Source organism: Molothrus aeneus, chromosome 6 (assembly GCF_037042795.1).
Source record: "Molothrus aeneus isolate 106 chromosome 6, BPBGC_Maene_1.0, whole genome shotgun sequence".
NCBI lineage: Eukaryota > Metazoa > Chordata > Aves > Passeriformes > Icteridae > Molothrus > Molothrus aeneus.
The window spans coordinates 52,039,645-52,059,468 of record NC_089651.1 but is presented as its reverse complement, the minus strand read 5'-3'; the positions used below and the strand labels follow the sequence as shown (position 1 = coordinate 52,059,468).

The following is a 19,824-nucleotide window of genomic DNA, read 5'->3' as shown; positions in this document are numbered from 1 at the left end:
AGGCCAAAACTAACAATGTTGCCTACTGTTCCTAATGACTTCCCTAGTTTACAGCAAAGCACTTTGGCCCAGTCAGTCTGTTAACCCATTAAACTACTGAACTTGGTATTTTACTTGCCAGAAACCAGGTATTTCCCTCTAGAAATAACCCAAGATCATTTTAATTCTCCCCCCACCTCCAATCCCTATCTACAAACAGAAGCATATTATGATTACAATAATAAGCAACTTAATGACATATTTCACATTTGAATGAAAAAAATCAGTAACTTCCATACCTGGAAGATCCAGTTTGAAGATCAATTCACTGAGACAGCATATCATACGATATCATGCATTAAGCTGACTAGAGTGAAAAACTACCACCACCTACACTGAGGATCAGGACTTAATGTAATTGCTTAAATCACACTAAATCTTTTCCTGGAGGAATAGTAAATCTTAGACTGACCCATTTTTTCATTAAAATTTAAAAATGCTCACCTGTAAACCCTGAAGAGGAAAGGAAGTTTTTACTCACCAAGTGCTCCAGTTTCCTTCTGCGAAGGGGTGGCTGCTCCATCAGCACAGAGTCTGCCAGGACATTGAGTGTGACCTCAACATTGGCTAGTACAGACTGGAGAGGACTGTTGTCTCCACCTCCACCATTGAGGGCTGACTCCACATTCTCAGACCAAGCAATCTGGGCTGACAGCACAACAAGCTGAGCCTGTGTAAAAAAACCCTCATCAGATAGTTTTCCTTGCTGAAGTAACCAAGCTGCAGAATACTTAAGTGTTCCACATTAATACCTGGTATTTGTCAATCCAAGAGATGTAGACTGCTGGATCAATTGAAGTTGCTTTTCCAAAGATTTCTACTTCAGTAACAGACTCTGCAAGCAATTTAGCAAGGGTCACTCTCATCTCTTTTTCAACAAGAGTGAGCCACTCATTGATCTTGGGGTGTTCTGTGATGGAGACGGGTGTTTTGAACAGCACCTGCAAGAATTAAAGGTTTAAGTCAGTGCACATCCACTTATTTTCAGAATTTTATTTAAAAAGAAATACTGCAGCTATACCTCCTCTCCTTCACGTGAGGATATTCCAAGAACCACAGAATTGTCTTCATTGAGAATAATGCTAGAAACTCCAGCAAACATTTTCTTGAAGTGTTTCTGCAACTTGGCCACATTTTTGCTGTTTCCAATGATTTCAAGCAAGTCTTCATCACCAACAAAGTAGAACCTATTAATCACATAAAATCAGATCTGTATCAGAACTTCAACTATCACTTATAATTTATGCTTCATCCATGGCCACTATATGGAAGTAATTGACAACCATTTCCTCAACACTGCAAGAGTGCATGATCCACAAATTTGCCAGCAGTTATACCCCAGTGCTACCTTTAAGTTCACGTGTACCATACAGAAGTGTATACATGCTCCATAGTGTGGATAATTTTCTTATCCATCTCTGAAATAACAACAGTAGAGTTTGGGATTGAATTGCCTGTCAGGAAGAACTCCCACTCAGTACCTCCCTCACTCTTATTTTCTCATGCTAAGTGACAAACTAGTTGAAGACCATGGGTAAGTCAAAATCAATGACCTAAATACTGGACTGTGACAATTTAGACACTGTCCTTTAATCAAATGGCAGAAGCACCTCTTCAGTTTACAGAAATCAACTGCAGTGGTTCCTTAGGCAATATCCAAATCCTGAAACCAGCCACAGATGAGCAAGTAAGGGAAGTTTCAGCCCCACTTCTGGAGAAGTAACTGTAACTGAATTATGTATATAGACAATACCTAAGTAAATGGTCATAACATCTCATATATATGCACCACAGAAGGCCTGGTAGAGGCTTTACAGAGCAGTACACCAATTCCTGCACAGAAACATCAGATTACTTCAGGAGTCAACTGCTTACCGAGGGAAAGAGGACCTCTCCCTTTCCAAGTATTCTCCCAGGGCTTTCTGTATCTTCCCAAGTAAGTCTGCCAGTCTCTCTAATGATCTCTGCACACCTTGAATGTTCAGAACATCCATCACAAGTGGAGATTTGGACACCTTTTTCATGAGTGCCAAGAATTCAGTGCTGATGCTGCAAGTAAAATAACACAATACATTAGTGCAAACTCAGTAACCACAGGCCTACAGAACGCTGAAGTTATTTGTCTCTAAATGACCACTCCACCTCTAATGGCTGTACCAGCTCTAGGGAACAAGCCTAAATTCCCCAAATTTCTCTTTATCTGCCTCAAGCCCTGAACAACAAAATCTCACTTTCTCTGTAATGTTCAATCTACCAAGTCCAGAGCAGATCTAATTATCTTTACTTCCTGAAGTGATGCATAAATCTGATTCTTTGATCTGACTGGAAGTGTGTGGAATGAGTAAGTATTATCAGACCAACTTAAAAGAGATGAAGTAAATAATGTTTAAAAAGTGAGATTAAAGGCTGCAGCAACAGAAATTTGCCTGTTTGTTGCAGCCACAATGCCAGAAAAACCCTTGAAGTAACTGACAGGAACTGAGTCCAAATCATCTTCTAAAAATTGTACATCACCTCATTTACTACATTTTCTGCCATAGTTGCACCTCTTTGCTTGATGAACTTGTATCCCGAGCAGCTGTAATCCAGCTGGACCAGGTAAGAATGCAGCCAGTATTTTAACTCAGAGAGTGCTACAGTGAGTCATGAAGTTTCAGGCCTGCCCACAGGGTGCTCCAAGGGAGGCAAGAAAACAACAAAATGAAGAAGTTACCTCTGGAACCGCTGGGTCTCCACAGGCAGCAAGTGCTTGATGTCTGCACTGCCAGTAAAGATACCCTCCAGGTAGACCCACCGCCTCTGGACATCAATCCAAACATCAAAGAGGGCCATGATACGGTTCAGCTTATCTTCCCAGCTAAGGGCATCTTCCTCAAACACCTGAAGTTTAAACACTACATTAATATTCATTTTGATATTATAAAGTGTTTGTCTATTAATAATTATTAGAGGAAACAGTTTTTTGAGAGTTACAAAGTATGCATTATACAATTAACAGTCTGTCAGCTTTAAATAATGAATATAGTCCCTGATGACAAAAATATAAACTAAACAGAAGGGGAAGGCAGAAATAAACAAAAATTCTTTAGCTTTGTTCTCCATTTTACCTTGTAGTATGGTGACAGCTTCATAGCAGACACGCTGTTAATGTGCTCCTTGACTTTGTTGAAAAGGTCATCCCATCCACGAATCAAACGACACTTGTTCTGGTAATTGACCAAGTCCAGTTCATAGGTGTTCCACACTTCTCTTATCTGAAGAAAAAGATGTTTAAGATATGACACCAATAATTTCTGCTCCAACATAGTTACAAAGTAGAAATGTATTACAGTAGTCAGATACTATTTTTTTTACCCAAAGATTCTGGCTTTATACTTAAGCTTTTGTTAAAAATACTGAGACTATGATGAAGTTCAAGGTGGGATCTTTGCAGTTACTACCAAGAACTGTTTTTCCCAAATAATGCAAGTTTCATCACAGGAAGTTTACAAAACTTTAAATTGCACCCCAAAACAGAACAAACCACGGAGTCTTGGCACTTGTTCCAACAGCTCAGAGTGACAAGTTAACTACACAAGTAGCCACTTAACAGCAACCCTCAGATTTGCTATTACATGCATACATACAAGGGCTGATACTAACCTGCTTCAAGAACTCTTCCAAAGCCATCTCTCCCTGAGCCACAAGCAGAACATCTTTGACAATTGCTTCATTTCTCTGTAGATCGACATCCCAGATCTGGCCCAGGGTCAATTCTGAGACAACCCAGTTAACATGAAGCCTCTTCATCAGCTGTTTCCAGTGTCGGTCTTTAAGTGCCTCGGATTTCAGTTCAATAACCAACATGTTTATCTGCAGAAGAGAAGAAAGCAAGTTACATCTTTGAACTTGAATATAAAACACATGCATTTTAGAAATGTGGGCAGCCTACCTTCATGTAGCCCTTCAGAAGTCTCTGGACATACTCATAGGAGGCGTACTGTCGCAAACGGGCAGGGAAGTTTTTCAGCTGGTTCAGCAGACCATCCAAGTTTTGTCGAAGCTGTCAGTAACACAAAAGCATTTTACCTATACATTTGTTATGGAACACTTTCTCTAATGAGACATTAGCAACAGGACAGCATTTACAAGTGTTATCCTTGTTTGCCTAAGATGTGGTTACTCTGCAGCTGAGAATGTAATTTTATTGGTCTGACTGAGATTCATGATGCAGTCTTGTCACAGGCAGTTAGTTTATAGGTTAGTGTTCTTTCTGCTCTTTACCTCCTGAGCATTGAACTAAAATCAATGCTGTTTACCCAACTGTATAATGAAATTTCTCTAATGAGGTCCAACAGACTATTTAAAAACAGCAGTTTCTTCTCTGTAGATGCAGTCCAATCTCAAACTATGGAAACTGCATAAATTCCCTGTATAATTACTTAAATTATGACAATCCTGTGAGTATTTTTTAGCTTAGAAGAAGAAGAAGAAACTTCAGAAGAAACATGTTCCCAAGATATTGAAAAAGGCACCTAAACACTGAAAATGATCTAGACTGATAATAGAGCATGTCTGTTTCAAGAGGTCTAATTCCTAATTTGCATATACTTGCAGCAGTTAAATTGTTAATGTACACAAAAATGAAGTACCTTGCGAGGCTGTACTGAGACCCAGGGTTGTTCTTTCATTTGATCAATTTGTTCCCAGACCTTAGAGAGTTCAGACCAGACACCTTTGAGATCCTGCAGCTCTTCAAGGGCTACCTGTAATAAAGAATGTATCAAACATCAGCAGTTATTCCTAATTTCTTCAAAGTCAATAGCATGGGTGAGTTAAACAAAATACTTCTAATCCATCAAAAACCTTTGGACAGTTTGCCAGTTCAACAGAACTGCAACAGCAAGTGACCAAGATGAAATTTTCCATCTCAGCTCACATAACAGTTTCAAAAGAGTAAGACAGTCAAGGAAGAGATCATGGACAAGCTCTGAAGGCTAGCACAGAGTCACTGTGGAGACTGTGCCCTTATATTGGTACAACACACACTACAGGTCACTCTCCTGAGGGAGAAAATGATGGAACTGAAACATTTTTATCCAAAACAGGCAAGAAGGTGTGTGAACAAGTTGTACCTGGACACGCTCTTCACTGCCACTGAGCAGCCCAGTGTCTGTAAGCTCCAGAGCTTCCTTGGCCTTGGCACACTTCTCACGGTCATCCTTCAGCCTGCCGAATTTTCCTTCGTAAATGGTAAGAGCCTGAAGAGCCTCTTCTGGACGCAGATTCCCCTAAAGTTTGCACAGGATACATTAATCCAATAATCCTACAGTTACACTGAAGGCAAGCTAAAAGTAGGGACTAAATATAAATGTTGGTTTGTCTCATGTTTTTACATTTCTATTTTGCTGACAATAAGACAATATACCATTCCACATTCTCATTTAGTTTTTACATGCAGTTTTTTGCTTTGCTAAAAAGCACTTCAGAAAAAAAAAAGGCAAAAAGCAGCTTGCTTCTGAATCCTCCTACCTGCATACCTCTGACATATACTAGTTTCAGACAAAGCTCTCTTAGTCAATGAAGTAATTTACTTTTCTGCACCTAAGAGAGGTCTATGTTTTAATGGTAAATTTCCCTCTGCAACTATTACCAAAAATCAACACAGGCTGGTTATTACAGAACCCTTAAAAAGAATCGCCTAAAATGAAAAACTGCAAAAAAAGCATAAAAACAAACTGAATGCAGAAAATCTACCTCATTCACTGAATGTTAACCATCACTACTTACTGTTACAGGCTTCGTTTTCTCCCAGTCTGTCAGCAAGTCAGTTGTTCGGCTCTCCACTGCACGATCCTCTTGAACTATTTTCATCTGCAGATTTGCTACTTGTTGCTGAATGGCAGAATCCTTCCTCCGCATGATGTCATTGAAGGCACCCCATTCTCCTTCAATGTTGTCAATGTAGAGCCAAGAGGAAGGGAACTGGAACCTTTGCTTCTCAAGCAAGCGCTGACCATTGCGATAAAGCTACAAGAAACAGTGGTTTTAAGTTAAAAACACAAAATTTAAGCTGCAAGGCTAAATAAACACACTTTAATAAATAGAGCAGGATTTTTCAGAATACGAAGTTCAAATCTGTTTTTAAGAGAACTTGAGTATTATTTTATGATGAAGCTGCATTTTATGAGCTAAGCCTGACATTACCACAAGTCAGAAACATTAGCAAAAGACAACAAACATACCTCAACTTGCTTTTCAAACTGTTTGATTTTACGTTTCAAGGACTGCACATAAGTGATGAATGTCACGGCATCTGATGTGCTAGCAGTGTCCACAGAATGCTGCTCCAGTTCTTGACGGGACTGTTAAGGGCACAAATCAGTGTTTTAGCATTCTACAAAAACTGATCTGAAAGTCAAAAACTGGAATTAGGACTTTTCTTACCTTAGAAATTTGTGAGTGAAACTCTGTCATATTCTGACCAAGCATTTGGCCAAATTTGCTGAGCACCTCCTTGTGCCAGGAGTCATACTTCAAGTTCACCTTTGATTGTACCTACAAGTGAATAATGTTACATAACAGTAAGTTGTCACCCTTGCTATTTTCTGTTATACACCTATTCTGAAATTCAATGCATTTATCACAGCTAATAATTAAGATTTCTCACCTTGCCATAGTCTATGACAACAGGTCCAAACTCCTTTCTGGTTTCTGCATTGTCAAATGTTCCTCTTGCCTTTCTTATCTGAACCAAAAGGGCCTGCCACTTATTCAGGTCTTCTCCAAGACGGTTGTATATATTTTCAGCCTGCATGTCCCACAGACACTGGTACTGCAGCCAAACCTATTGGAGGTATTTCACAATGTTCAGAACTTCTCCAGTATATTCCAAAACATGTGTCTCCCTCCAGCCCCCAGGAAAACTGAAAGTCCATGTTAATTCTAGCTGTTCCATTATATCCTGTCAGCCTCCTACCTTGACATACTGCTCCACTTCAGTCACAATTCCCATGACAGCTGAGTATGACTCCTCCAGAGCTGCAGGGCCATCAGGCATCCTTGTCAATGCATTACGATAGAACTTCTCTTCCTCGGACAGCTCATAATGCACTCCAACCTAAGAGCCACAGTTACACTTGTGATATACTGGGATTTCCAGGGCACTCGGGTTTGGTTTTAGGTCAATACATTAATATATTGAGGACAATTAATTAATAAGTGAAAGCAATTGCTCAGACTTAGATACAGCTTCATTACACTTACCTGGTATCTCTGACTTTGAATTCTTGGCAGTGACAGGATTACCATTTTCCAAGAAAACATTTCTTGGTAAAGTTTGTATCTACAGTCTTCAATTGGTGGATTCAAGTAGATCACCTGGTTGGTTATTCTTAGTTCATGTACAATGTTCTGCAGAAATAGTAAAAACACCTGGTTTTACTGGCAGATACTGCTACATATAGACAAGAATTTTGAACTTCAAGAAGTACTTTTTAAAAATCAACTTGCACTTAAACGGAAAGAGGAAAATATTTCTCCAAAAACAGATGCAACAAGAAATATTTATCTACCATACAGGCCTCAAAAATAATTTCTGCATTAGTTAATTGACAATACGGAAAAAAACCCAACAAACCAAAAAAATCTAATGCAAAAAAAAACCACAGGAAAACTTACTTTGATCTTGGGTTCACCACCAGGCTTATGGCTCACTTGAGGAGCATCTGTATCCATGTCAACTTCTGCTTTGTCATCTGCTTGTCCCAGAAGAACCTGGGTCCAGGCCCTCAGTCCAGCTTGCAAACGAACACCCAGGATTCTTTCAATCTAAAGAAAATGAGGGACATTGGAGGAAAAACCTGCATATTCACTGCATGAAGATCCCCACTATCAATATATTCTGACAGGCACACTACAGCACCTCAAAGAACTGCTCCTTTACTAAGCCCTTCCAGCACCAGAAGGGGCCTACAAGAATTGGAGGGACTGTTTATTAGGGCTTGTAGCAATAAGACAGGGAATAATGACTTTAAATTGAAAGAAAGGAGGTTTAGATTAGGTATTAGGGTGGTGAGGCACTGGAACAGGTTGCCCAGAGAAGTTATGGATGCCCTATCCCTGGAAGTGTTCCAGGCCAAGCTGGATGGGGCTTTGAGCTACTGAATCAGTGGCATCACTGCCCATGGCATGGGGGCTGCAACTAGATGATCTCTAAGGTCTCTACCAATGCAAACCATTCCATGATTAAAGAGGTTTAGGAGTTTTGGTAAATTTGCACTGAATATAATTCAAAGCTTCTCCCCCTCCTCATGGACTTTATTGTAATTAAACAATTTTTACCATATTGAAGTTGGCCTAGCGACCAATAACCTGAACTTAACAGGGAGAAGCAAACAATATGATGGCAACAAGTCTTTGCTACCAGGATAGCAAATTTCCACCACCCTTTATCTACCCTGCTCCCCAGCATCCTCTAGGCTGTAAAACTGCATCAAACTTTTTTCTTCAAAAGACAAAATTCCCTTTGAATTAACTGATCCCAAAAGTCAACAGTAAAAAAACCCCAACACGGGTCTTGCATCTTCTGCATATCAAAAATGCACTGAAATTTTCAGGGAATGAGAATTAACTCCCTGGTGTAACTATAAAGAAAAGTCTCCCTGGGTGACTATGAAGAAATAATCAAAATACATTTTGCACCTGAATAAAATGTTACCTCTAAACATATACTAGTCCTCAATCTCAAACCTACCTCCATATCCAACTTATTGACCCAGATTGGCAAATTTGAGTATGAATGAAGATTTAAATCATCCACAGCTTTCTGAACTCTGTTCAAGATTTCAGAGAAAGTCTTGTGATCATACATGCATGTTTCCAATGATCTCACTTCCAGGTCAATCTTCTCTTCAATAATGAGCAGATCATCCACCTAAGACAGTTTAGGACAAATGGGATGTTTAGTTTGACAGGTTAGATCAAGGAAACAATAATTATTCAGTAATGGTTAATCATGTCTTTTTATTTGGATGCAGCAAACCATTGATTTTAGCAATATCAAAATGAAAACAGTATTGCTAATAGCAATTTTAGCATACTAAAGGATCCATCCAGTTGGCCAATTTGTGCTGACTCAATCAGCTACTTAAACCAAGAGCTGCAAAACTGGTTCTCAGCTATACAATGACACTTTTAGATAACCACACATTGCTGAATTAGAAATGCCAAAGTTTTGCAGATTTTGAGAGAAAACACAAACCTTTTCCTGGAAACTGAAGACAGTCTCAGCCAAGCGCTGTACGTATGGATCCAGCTTGTATGATTCCCACACGAGTGCAATTCCTTCTGCAATCAAAGCCTGCACCTCCTTCTTCAGGCCAGCGACCAGCAGTGAGATAGTATTACGCTCTTCTACCTTCTCACACGTTCGCTCGTATGTGCGGACACTTTCAATGAGAGAAATAGCAAATGGATAGAGCTGGTTTGCTTGGTGAGCTTTGTTGACAATTGCTAGTGGGACACGGAAACCAAGCCACTTCAGGTTTCGGACTTCTTTTGAAAGTGTAATTATTTCTGGCAAGAAGTTGACTTTCAGTTTCAGGACATTTCCAGTTCGGCCTCGAACACGAGTGCTTTCGATGGTGAAAATGCGACCAGACACGCCAAGGTTGCGCTGCTGAACTTTTCTTGCCCAGTCATCAAAGATCTCCTGAGTGTTGAGCTTCATGCGAAAGCTATCTCCATCCTGCTTCAGCTTCTGACCTTCCACATGGTTCTCCCAGCCTTTGCCAAGGACATCCTCCACACGCTTCATGTAAGCCGTGAGCTGCCTGTCGATCTGTTTTGCCCAAATTATAGACCCAGACACAGGAGGCAAGTCACGAACGTGACTCATTTTACACGCCTGACTCTGTGGATATTGAACTTTAAATTTGTCATGAAGAGATTCGATATCATCCTTCACACGCTGGATCAGCTGCGTTTGGTACTCACGAATGGCACCACGAATGTGAGGTCTCACAAACAAGGCGTTAAAGCGCGAGAAGATTCGGAACATTTCATTGGCGTTCTTTGCTGTACCGAGCTGGTCCCTCAAACGGGCTGTTATCCTTGTTTCAACTCTGTCAATTCTTTCATCATAGCGCTTCATCGCTGCCTCCCAGGCTTCTGTACCTTCTTTGGAAACATCTAATCCATCTACTTCCTTAACATTCTCATAAGCAAGATTGACTTCTTCAATTGCATTAGCATCTGCAGCATCAAAAAGGACTTCTGCTACTTTCATATCCTGTGGTTCAGGTACCTCTCCTTGATTTTGCTGGGCAACAGCTGTTACCTGTATTAGAATCACAGTTTAGTGAGCTGGATACTTCAAAATTTCCCTGAAGTAGCAAAATGCAGTTGGTTCTAAAAAATATTGCACAAACCCTCAGCCAATCAGTGATAAATTCTTAACAAACTTCAGTCATGCTTCAGAATTAACTTCCAGTAGGAACAGGGCAGCACAGTTACTTTACAAACTTCCACTACTGTGCAGCATAATCTCATTTTCCACTGTAGTTTAGCCAAGTTCAAGGATTTAAACATTTATTAATATCCTCTGTGTTATGTCTAGACTTGCTGAGTTTGTGAACATGAGCATGTATTATGCAATGTAAATCGGAATTCAAACTAAGCCTATTAGCAAGGGTTCAAAACTAAACATGGAAACTGAATGTTACACTACATTTGTGTTGCTAACTTCAAGTAACAGTAACACTCTTGAAGAAGCCACACAGATTTTCTGTTTTGTAACAACCAAGACTACCTGAGGTCGCAGGACTCTCACAATGACAGCTCTCAGCTGCTCATGCTGACGCCTGAATTTCCTCATTTGGTCAAGACGACTCTGGAGTTTCCTGTGAGCAGGATTGATGCGCCACACCATCTTCAGGTTCTCTTCCCTTTTTCTCTTCACGATATCTCTCAGCAGAACTTGTAGCTTCTCATATTCATCATCCCAGGTTTGGAATACTTCAAAGCATGCAACCATTACCTGAAAAAAGTTTTAGAACAGGAACTTCAGCTTCTAAATTTAATCCTTCCCGAAAGTCACCGTCCAACACAAAAATACAGTATCACAAAGCCGTAACATACCTTTTCAAATTCTTCATAGGCCACATGCATCAGTTTTCTGGTTCCCAACACCTTAAGCAGCTGAGAGCTCAGATCTCTTGAAATAGCCTCCACTAAACGCAATGCCCTTTGGATTGGGTATTTTGTGTTCCTGATTTTCCTCAAATGGGTAAATATTGCAACAAGGGCCTGTCTGATTTTGTCCAGCTCCGTAGCAGACAGCAAGTCATTCAGTGGAAAGTCTTTCATCAGTGGATTATAGTCATTCACAGTTTCCAATGCCTGTTTCAGACCTAAATGGAAAAGATTTTGAATATAACTTTTCATTTCATTGACCAAAATCTCTATCTGGTTCCTCTAAACAGCACTGATCTTTGTAGCACAATGTTCAGGTTTTTTAACAGTTTAAGTTGCAGGACATTTGAGAAAAATGTTATTGAACAGATATTTTACCTGTGTCAGTATCAAAGCTGACAGTTGCATGGAAACGTTTGCCATGTTTCAGAATGTCCAGAGTCAGCAGAACTTCTGGACTTTCCCGTTTTTCCTGAATGCGGTACAGAGCCCTTTCCAAATTTAACCAGAAACTTATCTCCTGTAATGCAGTGCCTGATGCAGGATCTCGATCTAATTTGGTCACCTGCAAGGTAATGGAGAGAAAGAGAAGGGAGAGAGAAAAGCGTTTAATTAATATGCTTCAGCTGTAAAAACTTGCTAAAATATAACTGAAACATGCAACAACTGCCAGGTTTTAACAACCCAACCTCAGACAGTTTTGGCACTCATTCTTTGAAGAGTGTAGGAACTGTATGCAACATGTGACAAGTGTAATTCCAGAGATCCTAAAGGTTGGTTTTAGGACCCTCACGTAATAATCTTCAGCATAGCCTAAAAATGTCACCTGCCTGCTTTCCTGAGCAGTGTCTGTATTCTGGTTAAAGGCAGATGACCCAAGCAAGACAACAAATGTTTTATGCTCTTAAGCAAGAAAAGACAACATTGTTCCATGAGCGATAGGTGTTTCTTGTGCAACAGAGGCAAAAAGCCAGACTAGTATCTCAGATGCTGCTTTTGAGTAACAGCAGCAGAACAGCAGTTCTTTTGAAAAGTAACAGAAGTATGAAATTATAAAATAGGGCTGGAGCAATCATTGTGCTTGTGGATGGACCTGGGACAAATAACAAAACAGGCCAAATCAGATGTGTTCCTCAATCTGCTGTACCAATCTGCTGCTCAATCTGTAAAGAACTGAAGAACAGTTACAAAACTCACAGGATTACTGCCAATCACTTGAGTCTATTACAACATGTAAAACAAAGTCATACTCTTGGTTATTTGTCAAACAATTTAGACTAGGCTCAGCCTAATTTTAGACTAGACTTAGTCTAATTTAGACCAATGTCTCTGGTGAGTCAAAAACCTGGTCTGAGATCTTCAGAGCATCCTGCACAAGCAGCATTTTTCCAGTTAAACTGTGAAGAAGATACACAGTACTACACAGAAGTGCTTATTACTTAGTTGCTTTTTCCCCCTGTTCTTTATTTGGTTACCTTTTGTATTTCTCTAATCCAGCGGTTGACTCCAGACTGTAACTGATTAAGGAACAATGGATCCTCAGCCTTCTCACCAAAATCTGTAACTTTTGGTTTTTCTCCACGTTCATAACACTGCTTGGCAACATTAGTAATGGTTGCATGAATAGGCAGACTGATCTCTGGAATTTCAATATTCTGTTGCAAATGCAAGAGACCCATTTCAAGCTCTGCAATCTTTTTCTCAACTGAAGGAGCCATTTTATCTCCATCTCTGAAAAAGCACAGAGGTTTACATGTAAGAAGACAAACCAAAAAACCGTACATAACACATTTAGACCTGAACTGTTTCCCCAGAAACAGCAACAGCATCATACCAACTGTGTGCTTAAACAATTCATGGGATTCATCTTGAAGAGTCACTGCTGTTTGTTACTTTTTAATCATTAAACACTTTAGTTCATTAGCACAGAAATGCAGCATTTCTACTGAATTACCTGTCTGCTTTGCCAGATTCTCGGATATAGGACTTGAAGAAGGGAGCAACAGCATTGCTAATGAAAGAGTGCAGTGTTTCATATGGAGAATCTTCACTGAGAGTGAGCACTCTGAGCTGGGAAGACACTGGTTTGTCAGCATCGATCACTGCTGTACGTTTAATGAAGGCCAGGCTACGGAACAGAGAAGAGAGAGTTACTCACCAATCATCTGACACTTAAATGACACAACAGCTTAAATCTGACTGCAAGTTTAGGAGTCAAATGGCAATCTGTATCATCATACTTCACAACCTTTCTTCTAAGAGACTTGAATACAAGTTTTCCAAATAAATACATCTTTACAGTTCAGCAATAAGCAAGCTGAGCTATCAATAACTCTCATATAACTCTTCTATCAATAACTGAAATAGGGGAGCACTGAAGAAAAAAACATTTTACAAAGCTTCAGAGTCAAATATGCCTCAATATAAGCGACAAAGATGTAACAGCCAGACATAACCAAAGAATACTGAACCTAAGTTGTGTATGTTACAGCTGCATGTATGCCAAAATTAATAAAACTTTGTTTCTTTAACTCTGTAGCTAGAAGTCCTAGGTCCACTCCTTTCAGCCTCATGACACACCCTTTTTTTATCAGAGCCTCTGCCTTGAAAAGCTTGAATAAAAACACTGCCTGAAAGCAATAGGTAAACTGAAGGTAAATTTGTAGGTAAAGCAAGTAAATTTGCTTATACAAGTGTTACATACATAGAGTAGAAATGTTAAGATCTATTTTACTAATTCACCTGTTTGACTTTATTCCATAATGAATGTCAGTGCTGATACTGTAGGAAATGAACTCTTTTTCCTCTTCTCCTTCATCTCCCACATCCTCTGCAAAAAAAATAGTATGTAAGAAATAATTTCTAACACATCTGCCACTCCTTCTCAACCACCTTCTGCTGTTAACAGACTATTTTCTAATCTTTAAACTCCACACCAACTTAATTAACTAAATTAGATCAAATGTAGCTTTGCAATAAGTCTCAGATGCAGAATGGGTTCATTGTTTTTAAACAAAACTCCATTAAGATTTAGGTTGCTATAAAAATAATAAAGCATTACAGTAAGTGAATTATAACTCACAGAAGAGTTATATGAGAGAGAAATCTGCAATACAGAATGTGCATTTATTTGCAGAGGTATGTTGCCAGGACAACTATGCTTCAGTGAGAACATTAAACAGCTGCTTTTTTCTTCCAAAGGTGGCTTTGTATTTTCAGACATCTACTTTGAAAATGATTTGGAAATAAAGTCTCTGAACAACAACAACAACAAAAATCTCTTGGCAGAACAAAAAGCCAAGCTGTGGGAAGTACTCAGGCATTAGCACAGCCAGTGAATCACAGATGATGTAATTGCCGAGGATGCAGGCAGCCGTGCTGCAATGCAGTGATTTCGGTGCAGAAGGTTACTCCCGGTTGGGGGACACACTCTGACTGGACACATCACAGCAGACTCTGTCCTGCTCTGTCCCCTGCAGGCTGGGGAGCTGGTGATACCAGAGAGCTGCTTTCACTATGCAGAAATAAGGCTTCTGTTTTATTGTGCTTGTAATCAATAATCTACTTCATGCTATGCAGTCCATGGACAAGCTTCAATAATTACAGTTTTTAACAGTGTCAGATCTCTCCATACGCTGCTGGAGATTTCAGATCTGTTACGTTTGAACACCTGGCTGTCATTCACAAAATCCACTCTGCCCAAGTAACTGCTATTAAACTAGAAGACATGGACAGAAATGGCATCTGTGCATCATAAATTAGTATTTGGCTTCTGACATGTAATGAGTCTCTCAATGTCTTTTTATGCATACATATACAACAATATCTATGCCATGAGCCTGGAGATAACTGATCACCACTATATTATTTCCAACCTGAACTAGGGATAACCATTGTTATGATCCAGGCATAGGAAAAATGCAGGAATCATCTGCATTAATATTAAATGGTTTTCTTTAAACCTTATTAAACACTGTATCATGAATTCATAAAGACAGCTGTTCTTTTGTTCTCTTTGAGAAAATTAACCCTACTGGAAAAGACATCTCAAACTTTGGAAGGGGAAAGAGGAGGATAATCTGGATACAGGCAAAAAATAAACAATGATGGGGTGTTTTTGAGCAACATCTGAAGTTTACAATTAATAGACAGTGAATGAAAGAACCTTCTTGATGTTTCTCTCTGTGTGCAGCAACTGCAGGGCATATATCAGGACGTTAAATTGTTTCTGTTGGCATGTTAAATAACGCAATGTGAAACGTGATTTTATTAGGATTTGATATATACAGGAACAGAACCACCATCATACTAGGAGTAGGGATTCAGAAGTTTAATACAATTTTGCAAGCTCACGCTGGCAGGCAGGTAGCCATTTATGGACTGTAGGGGCTTGTTTAACAGTAAAAGCCTGCATTATTGATGAAACCTTGCTGTATTCTGTCACTGTATATTAGGCTGCATTCTGTGACACTAAGAGCCTATTTAGCAACAGATAAATAAGTCATTTTCGAAATAAACAGTTACAGCAGCACCTGAGTAACAAAGACACTCCAGCCACAGTCTCAGCTTGGCTGCAGTATTTCATGCAGCATTTGATGCGGTTCTGAGCGCAAGTACCACGGCCACCAGGCTTTGATAACGAAACAAAGGCACGGCAAGGTCCACATCTTCCTTTGTCAATTACAGGACCTACCTATTTAACCATGAAACGACGCTTTTTACAGGTCGATTCAGGCTGGGGTTATTTTTTTCCCTTTATCCGGGGTTTTGGCGCTCTCGCTCTGTTTCAGAGCGGCTCTCTGCCTCGCCCAGGAGGTCACTTCCCGAGCAGCCTGCCTGCCGCAGGAGCGCTGCCACGGCCGGCTGACGAAGCACTTTAGGCGCCTTTCCAAGCAGGACCGGCCGCGGCCGCAGCACGCCCGGATTTGCGCCCACAGCCCGGCCGCGCATCCGCCTGGGCCCCGGACCGCGGAACAAAGGCGGCGGGGGAGGCCGGGCCGGCGGCCAGCGGGACCCGCCCGCAGCCCAGGCTGTGCCGCCACCGCCTGAGCCCGACAGCGAACCCGCGGTGCTCGGCGCGGCGCCTCCCGGCCGGGGCCGCGCTGAGGCGGAGCGCGGAGCGGGGCCGCGGCGGAGGCGCGCCCCTCCCACCCGCGGCAGGGCGGCGGCCGCGGCCGGCAGCGGCCATTTTGCCACCGCGGCGGCTCCGCTCCCGCCTCACCTTTGAGTGTGGAGCGCTCCACCAGCACCGTGTGGACTTGCGGGTCGGAGAGGAACTTGCGCATATGCTCCACGGCGCCCTTCTCCTCCAGCGCCGCTTCCAGCGCCGCCGGCGCCTCGCCGCCATCCTCCAGCAGCAGCGGCACCAGCTTGCGCAGGTGCTTCTGCAGCACCGACACGTCGGCCACGTTCTGCACCGCCGAGCCCGACACCTCCATGCCGCCTTCCTCGCCGCCGGGGCCGCCGCCCCCGCCGCCGCCGGAGTCGGACATGCCGAGGCAGAGGGACACCGGCCGGCACCGCGCTCCGCCCGCCCGGCCGCGCCCCGGCTGAGCCCGCCCGCCGCGCCGCCAGCCCCGCCCGGCCGCGCCGCGGGGGAGCCTGGGACGGACGGCCCCGCTCCGCCCCTCCCGCCCCGCCCGGGCAGCGGCCGCTCCCCGCCGCCGCCTATTCGTAGAATCACGGAGCGGTTTATGTTGGGAGAGACCTTAAAAATCATGGTTCCAGCAGGCCTACCATAGGCAGCAACACCTCGTACTAGACCAGGCTGCTCAGGGCCCCATCCAACACGGCCTAGAGCACTGTCAGGGATGGGCGCCCACAGCTTCTCTGGGCAACTCATTTCAGTGCTTCGCCATCGTCACTGTAAAGAACGTCCTCCTAATAGCTAATCAAAACCTACTCTCAGTCTGAATCCATTCCCCTTGTTCTGTCACTACATGTTCTTGTAAAAAGCTCCTCTGCGTCTTTCTTGTAAGCTCCTTTCAGTTACTGAAGGGTTCCCCACAGGAACCCTTCCACGAGGGTTTTACCAGAGCGATTTATTCTGGAAGAAAAGGGCGGGATGTGAGCAAAAAGGGGAAGGCAAAGCCTCCCCCCCACTTGCCCTGGCAGCAGCACCCGGGAGATGTGTCCTGCCGGAAGATAAAGCAGGCCCGAGGCTCGTTTGTCCAAAGGACAATAGTGTTTATTTCATGTGAAAAATTAGGCCAGAAGCCATACGGTCAGGTGGTGAAAACGACACATTCCCGTGAAGAAAGCAGCAGGGCAACTGCAAGGCTTTTTCAGTGAAGTATCTCTGGTGCTTTACATGCCCAGCCAGCCAGCTGTACTAATTACAGTTTAATCAATCCGGCACCCAAACCATTAATCCCAGTCTTTGGTGAGACTGCTTCCCAAAAGCAAAGGACATAAAAGGAGACAGGGACAAAGAGTACTTCTGTAAGAAAGGGGATTTTATTAAAAATGAAAGAATTTAATTTTTAAAAATTCTTAAACATCTGTTACAGCTGCCACATCTCAATGTATGTTTGACTGATGGAGGTATTAGATGAGTTTAACTCACTGCTGCTGAGATGGACCATCCTGTTCCTCTTTGCCCAAACTAGTCCCCCAGTCCTGGCTGCCGTTTGGAGGTGTCTGGGAGAGGGGAGGGGGCAGTGAAGTTCCAAAGCAATTCCACTGACTCCCCAAAAGTACACTAGGGATGGTGGGTGACCCACAGACTGAAACTCCAGCTTTTGCTCATATGGAAGTAGAAAAGGGAATGTTGTCCCCAAAAGAAAAGCAAAATCACCATACAAAACTGCATCTGAACCTCCCATGCATTTCCTCAATAGATACACAGGGAAATGCACAGACCCCCAGGCCCAGGATCTGTTCAGATGTACTGCCCAAGAAGTAAGGAAGCTGGGGTGGAATATCCTGCCTAGCAGAGGAAGACCTGATCTGTAAGCCTCTACACAAGTGTAACTCAGAATGAAGTGTTTATGTCCAGCTAGGACACTAGCTGAAATCTGCAAAGCCCACTCACATATCCCAGTTCCTCTATTTCTACCAGGGGAGAAAGCATACTGTGCTCAGGCAGGCTCCTAGAGAATTTATGAGTCCAGTTTACCTTTGAAAAAACAGATTTCTTAAGTAATAAAAATCTTAAACATTCCTGTCTGGAAGAAAAATTATTTGCTCAGCAACTAAGTTTCAACTGCAAGCACCAAAACTAACAGAGGTGATTGTTTTTTGATGAATCAAACCTATTTAACATCCCCCTCCCCCAAGGTAATTTTTTTGATTAAGAAAAATACTGGTAAATACTTCTCTGAGTACTCTGTTCATAGAATGGTTACTGAGACAGTGTTTAAAACAGCACGCACCTATTTCAATTTTCTGAAGTCTAGTTTGCCCACACCTTGTAATTCTTCTACATGAAGGTTGTTCCTGGATTGTGTTTTGTATTAAAAAAGTGCTAACTTTGCATGGCTGTCCGAATTCCACCCAGGCTCCCCTGTCTTGGCTGACAGCTTTCCAATGCAGGGAGAATTAGCTACTTCTTACATCCACACAGTAAGTGCCAGCACAGGCCAAGCACCCCAAACCCCCAGGTTAAATTAACATTCTGGATGTGGAAGATGTTCATTAGAAGGGTGTTGATATTATTCCTAAGCAATGTAGATACACCTCAAGTGTAACTTGGCATCTCTTTGGAGGTGAGCTCAAGCAATGATTCCAAGTACTGACATGCTCAGTTCTTCTGGAGCAGTCATCATCTGCTGTGCCAAACTGTCACAGAATTTCTGTAGTTTACAAAGCAAGATACAATATCTCCCTCCTGTAAAACTTGCCAGGAAAAAATGCAAATAAGGAAAATAAGGAATTAAGTAGAAGAAAGCAGGACAGGGATAGGAAATTAAAATTCAAGTAAATATTTATATATATTGCTGCTGACTTGCAGAAAAAGTAGGGTCAAAAATCCTCAAGTCTCATCTTACTGTAGATTTTAAAATCAGAAATGCTCCATGTGCAACAGGTCTTGAATTTTGATATCAAGTGTTAGGCCACTTGCAACTAAAAGCCAGTGTACGCAGAGACTTTGTATTTCTTTAATCACTTCAGCCTTATCTACTGTGCTAAGGGGAGCAGGAGGAAGATGCAAATTCAGTTAAAGGAAACTGAGGCAGAGACAAGATAAACTAATTTTTAACATAAGTTCTCTTCTGCAGTCAAACCCTATGGAGAGAGGAAAGGCTTTACTTGCTCAGTCAGGGTGAAAAATAATTTGCCTTGATCTGGTTCTAGTTAATTATCTATGTCCTTTTCCCAGGCACACAGAAGACCTGACCATTCTTACAGGTGTGAGAAGCCACTGCAATCAGCCATCCAAAGGGAAAGACTGCCAGTATGACACATTTCCCATATAATTTAACTAAAGACACATACTTCAGAGGTTCATAATGAAAATAGGACTTGTCAAGATACGAGACTTACTCCTAGAAAATGCAATACAATGTATGTAGAAACAAAACCTTTTTTGTAATTTATAAAAGAGCGAGCTTCAGCAGGGGGAAAAAAAGGATTTTTTTTCTATACTTAATATTAATTTGGTAGTATTTGAGA

At 41.8% G+C, this 19,824-nt stretch overlaps 1 protein-coding gene across 1 annotated transcript in view; it reads right to left on the bottom strand.

Annotated features, from left to right (window-relative positions):
• DYNC1H1 (dynein cytoplasmic 1 heavy chain 1) overlaps positions 1–16,742 on the bottom strand; it is a 44,877-nt gene extending 28,135 nt beyond the window's left edge. Inside the window, exons 1-26 of the mRNA XM_066552125.1 lie at positions 16,433–16,742; positions 13,954–14,041; positions 13,166–13,339; positions 12,687–12,942; positions 11,590–11,776; positions 11,158–11,429; positions 10,829–11,056; positions 9,281–10,357; positions 8,774–8,953; positions 7,699–7,848; positions 7,285–7,431; positions 6,998–7,138; positions 6,689–6,865; positions 6,466–6,576; positions 6,264–6,383; positions 5,809–6,048; positions 5,154–5,309; positions 4,671–4,784; positions 3,971–4,081; positions 3,682–3,891; positions 3,147–3,293; positions 2,753–2,919; positions 1,915–2,088; positions 1,061–1,226; positions 792–980; positions 521–709 (exon numbers count right to left, since the gene is read on the bottom strand). Coding sequence (XP_066408222.1) covers positions 521–709; positions 792–980; positions 1,061–1,226; positions 1,915–2,088; positions 2,753–2,919; positions 3,147–3,293; positions 3,682–3,891; positions 3,971–4,081; positions 4,671–4,784; positions 5,154–5,309; positions 5,809–6,048; positions 6,264–6,383; positions 6,466–6,576; positions 6,689–6,865; positions 6,998–7,138; positions 7,285–7,431; positions 7,699–7,848; positions 8,774–8,953; positions 9,281–10,357; positions 10,829–11,056; positions 11,158–11,429; positions 11,590–11,776; positions 12,687–12,942; positions 13,166–13,339; positions 13,954–14,041; positions 16,433–16,703 — 5,442 coding nt within the window. The 5' untranslated portion in view covers positions 16,704–16,742. The remainder of the gene's footprint in view (positions 1–520; positions 710–791; positions 981–1,060; positions 1,227–1,914; positions 2,089–2,752; positions 2,920–3,146; positions 3,294–3,681; positions 3,892–3,970; positions 4,082–4,670; positions 4,785–5,153; positions 5,310–5,808; positions 6,049–6,263; positions 6,384–6,465; positions 6,577–6,688; positions 6,866–6,997; positions 7,139–7,284; positions 7,432–7,698; positions 7,849–8,773; positions 8,954–9,280; positions 10,358–10,828; positions 11,057–11,157; positions 11,430–11,589; positions 11,777–12,686; positions 12,943–13,165; positions 13,340–13,953; positions 14,042–16,432) is intronic.
• Positions 16,743–19,824: the final 3,082 nt, after the last annotated feature.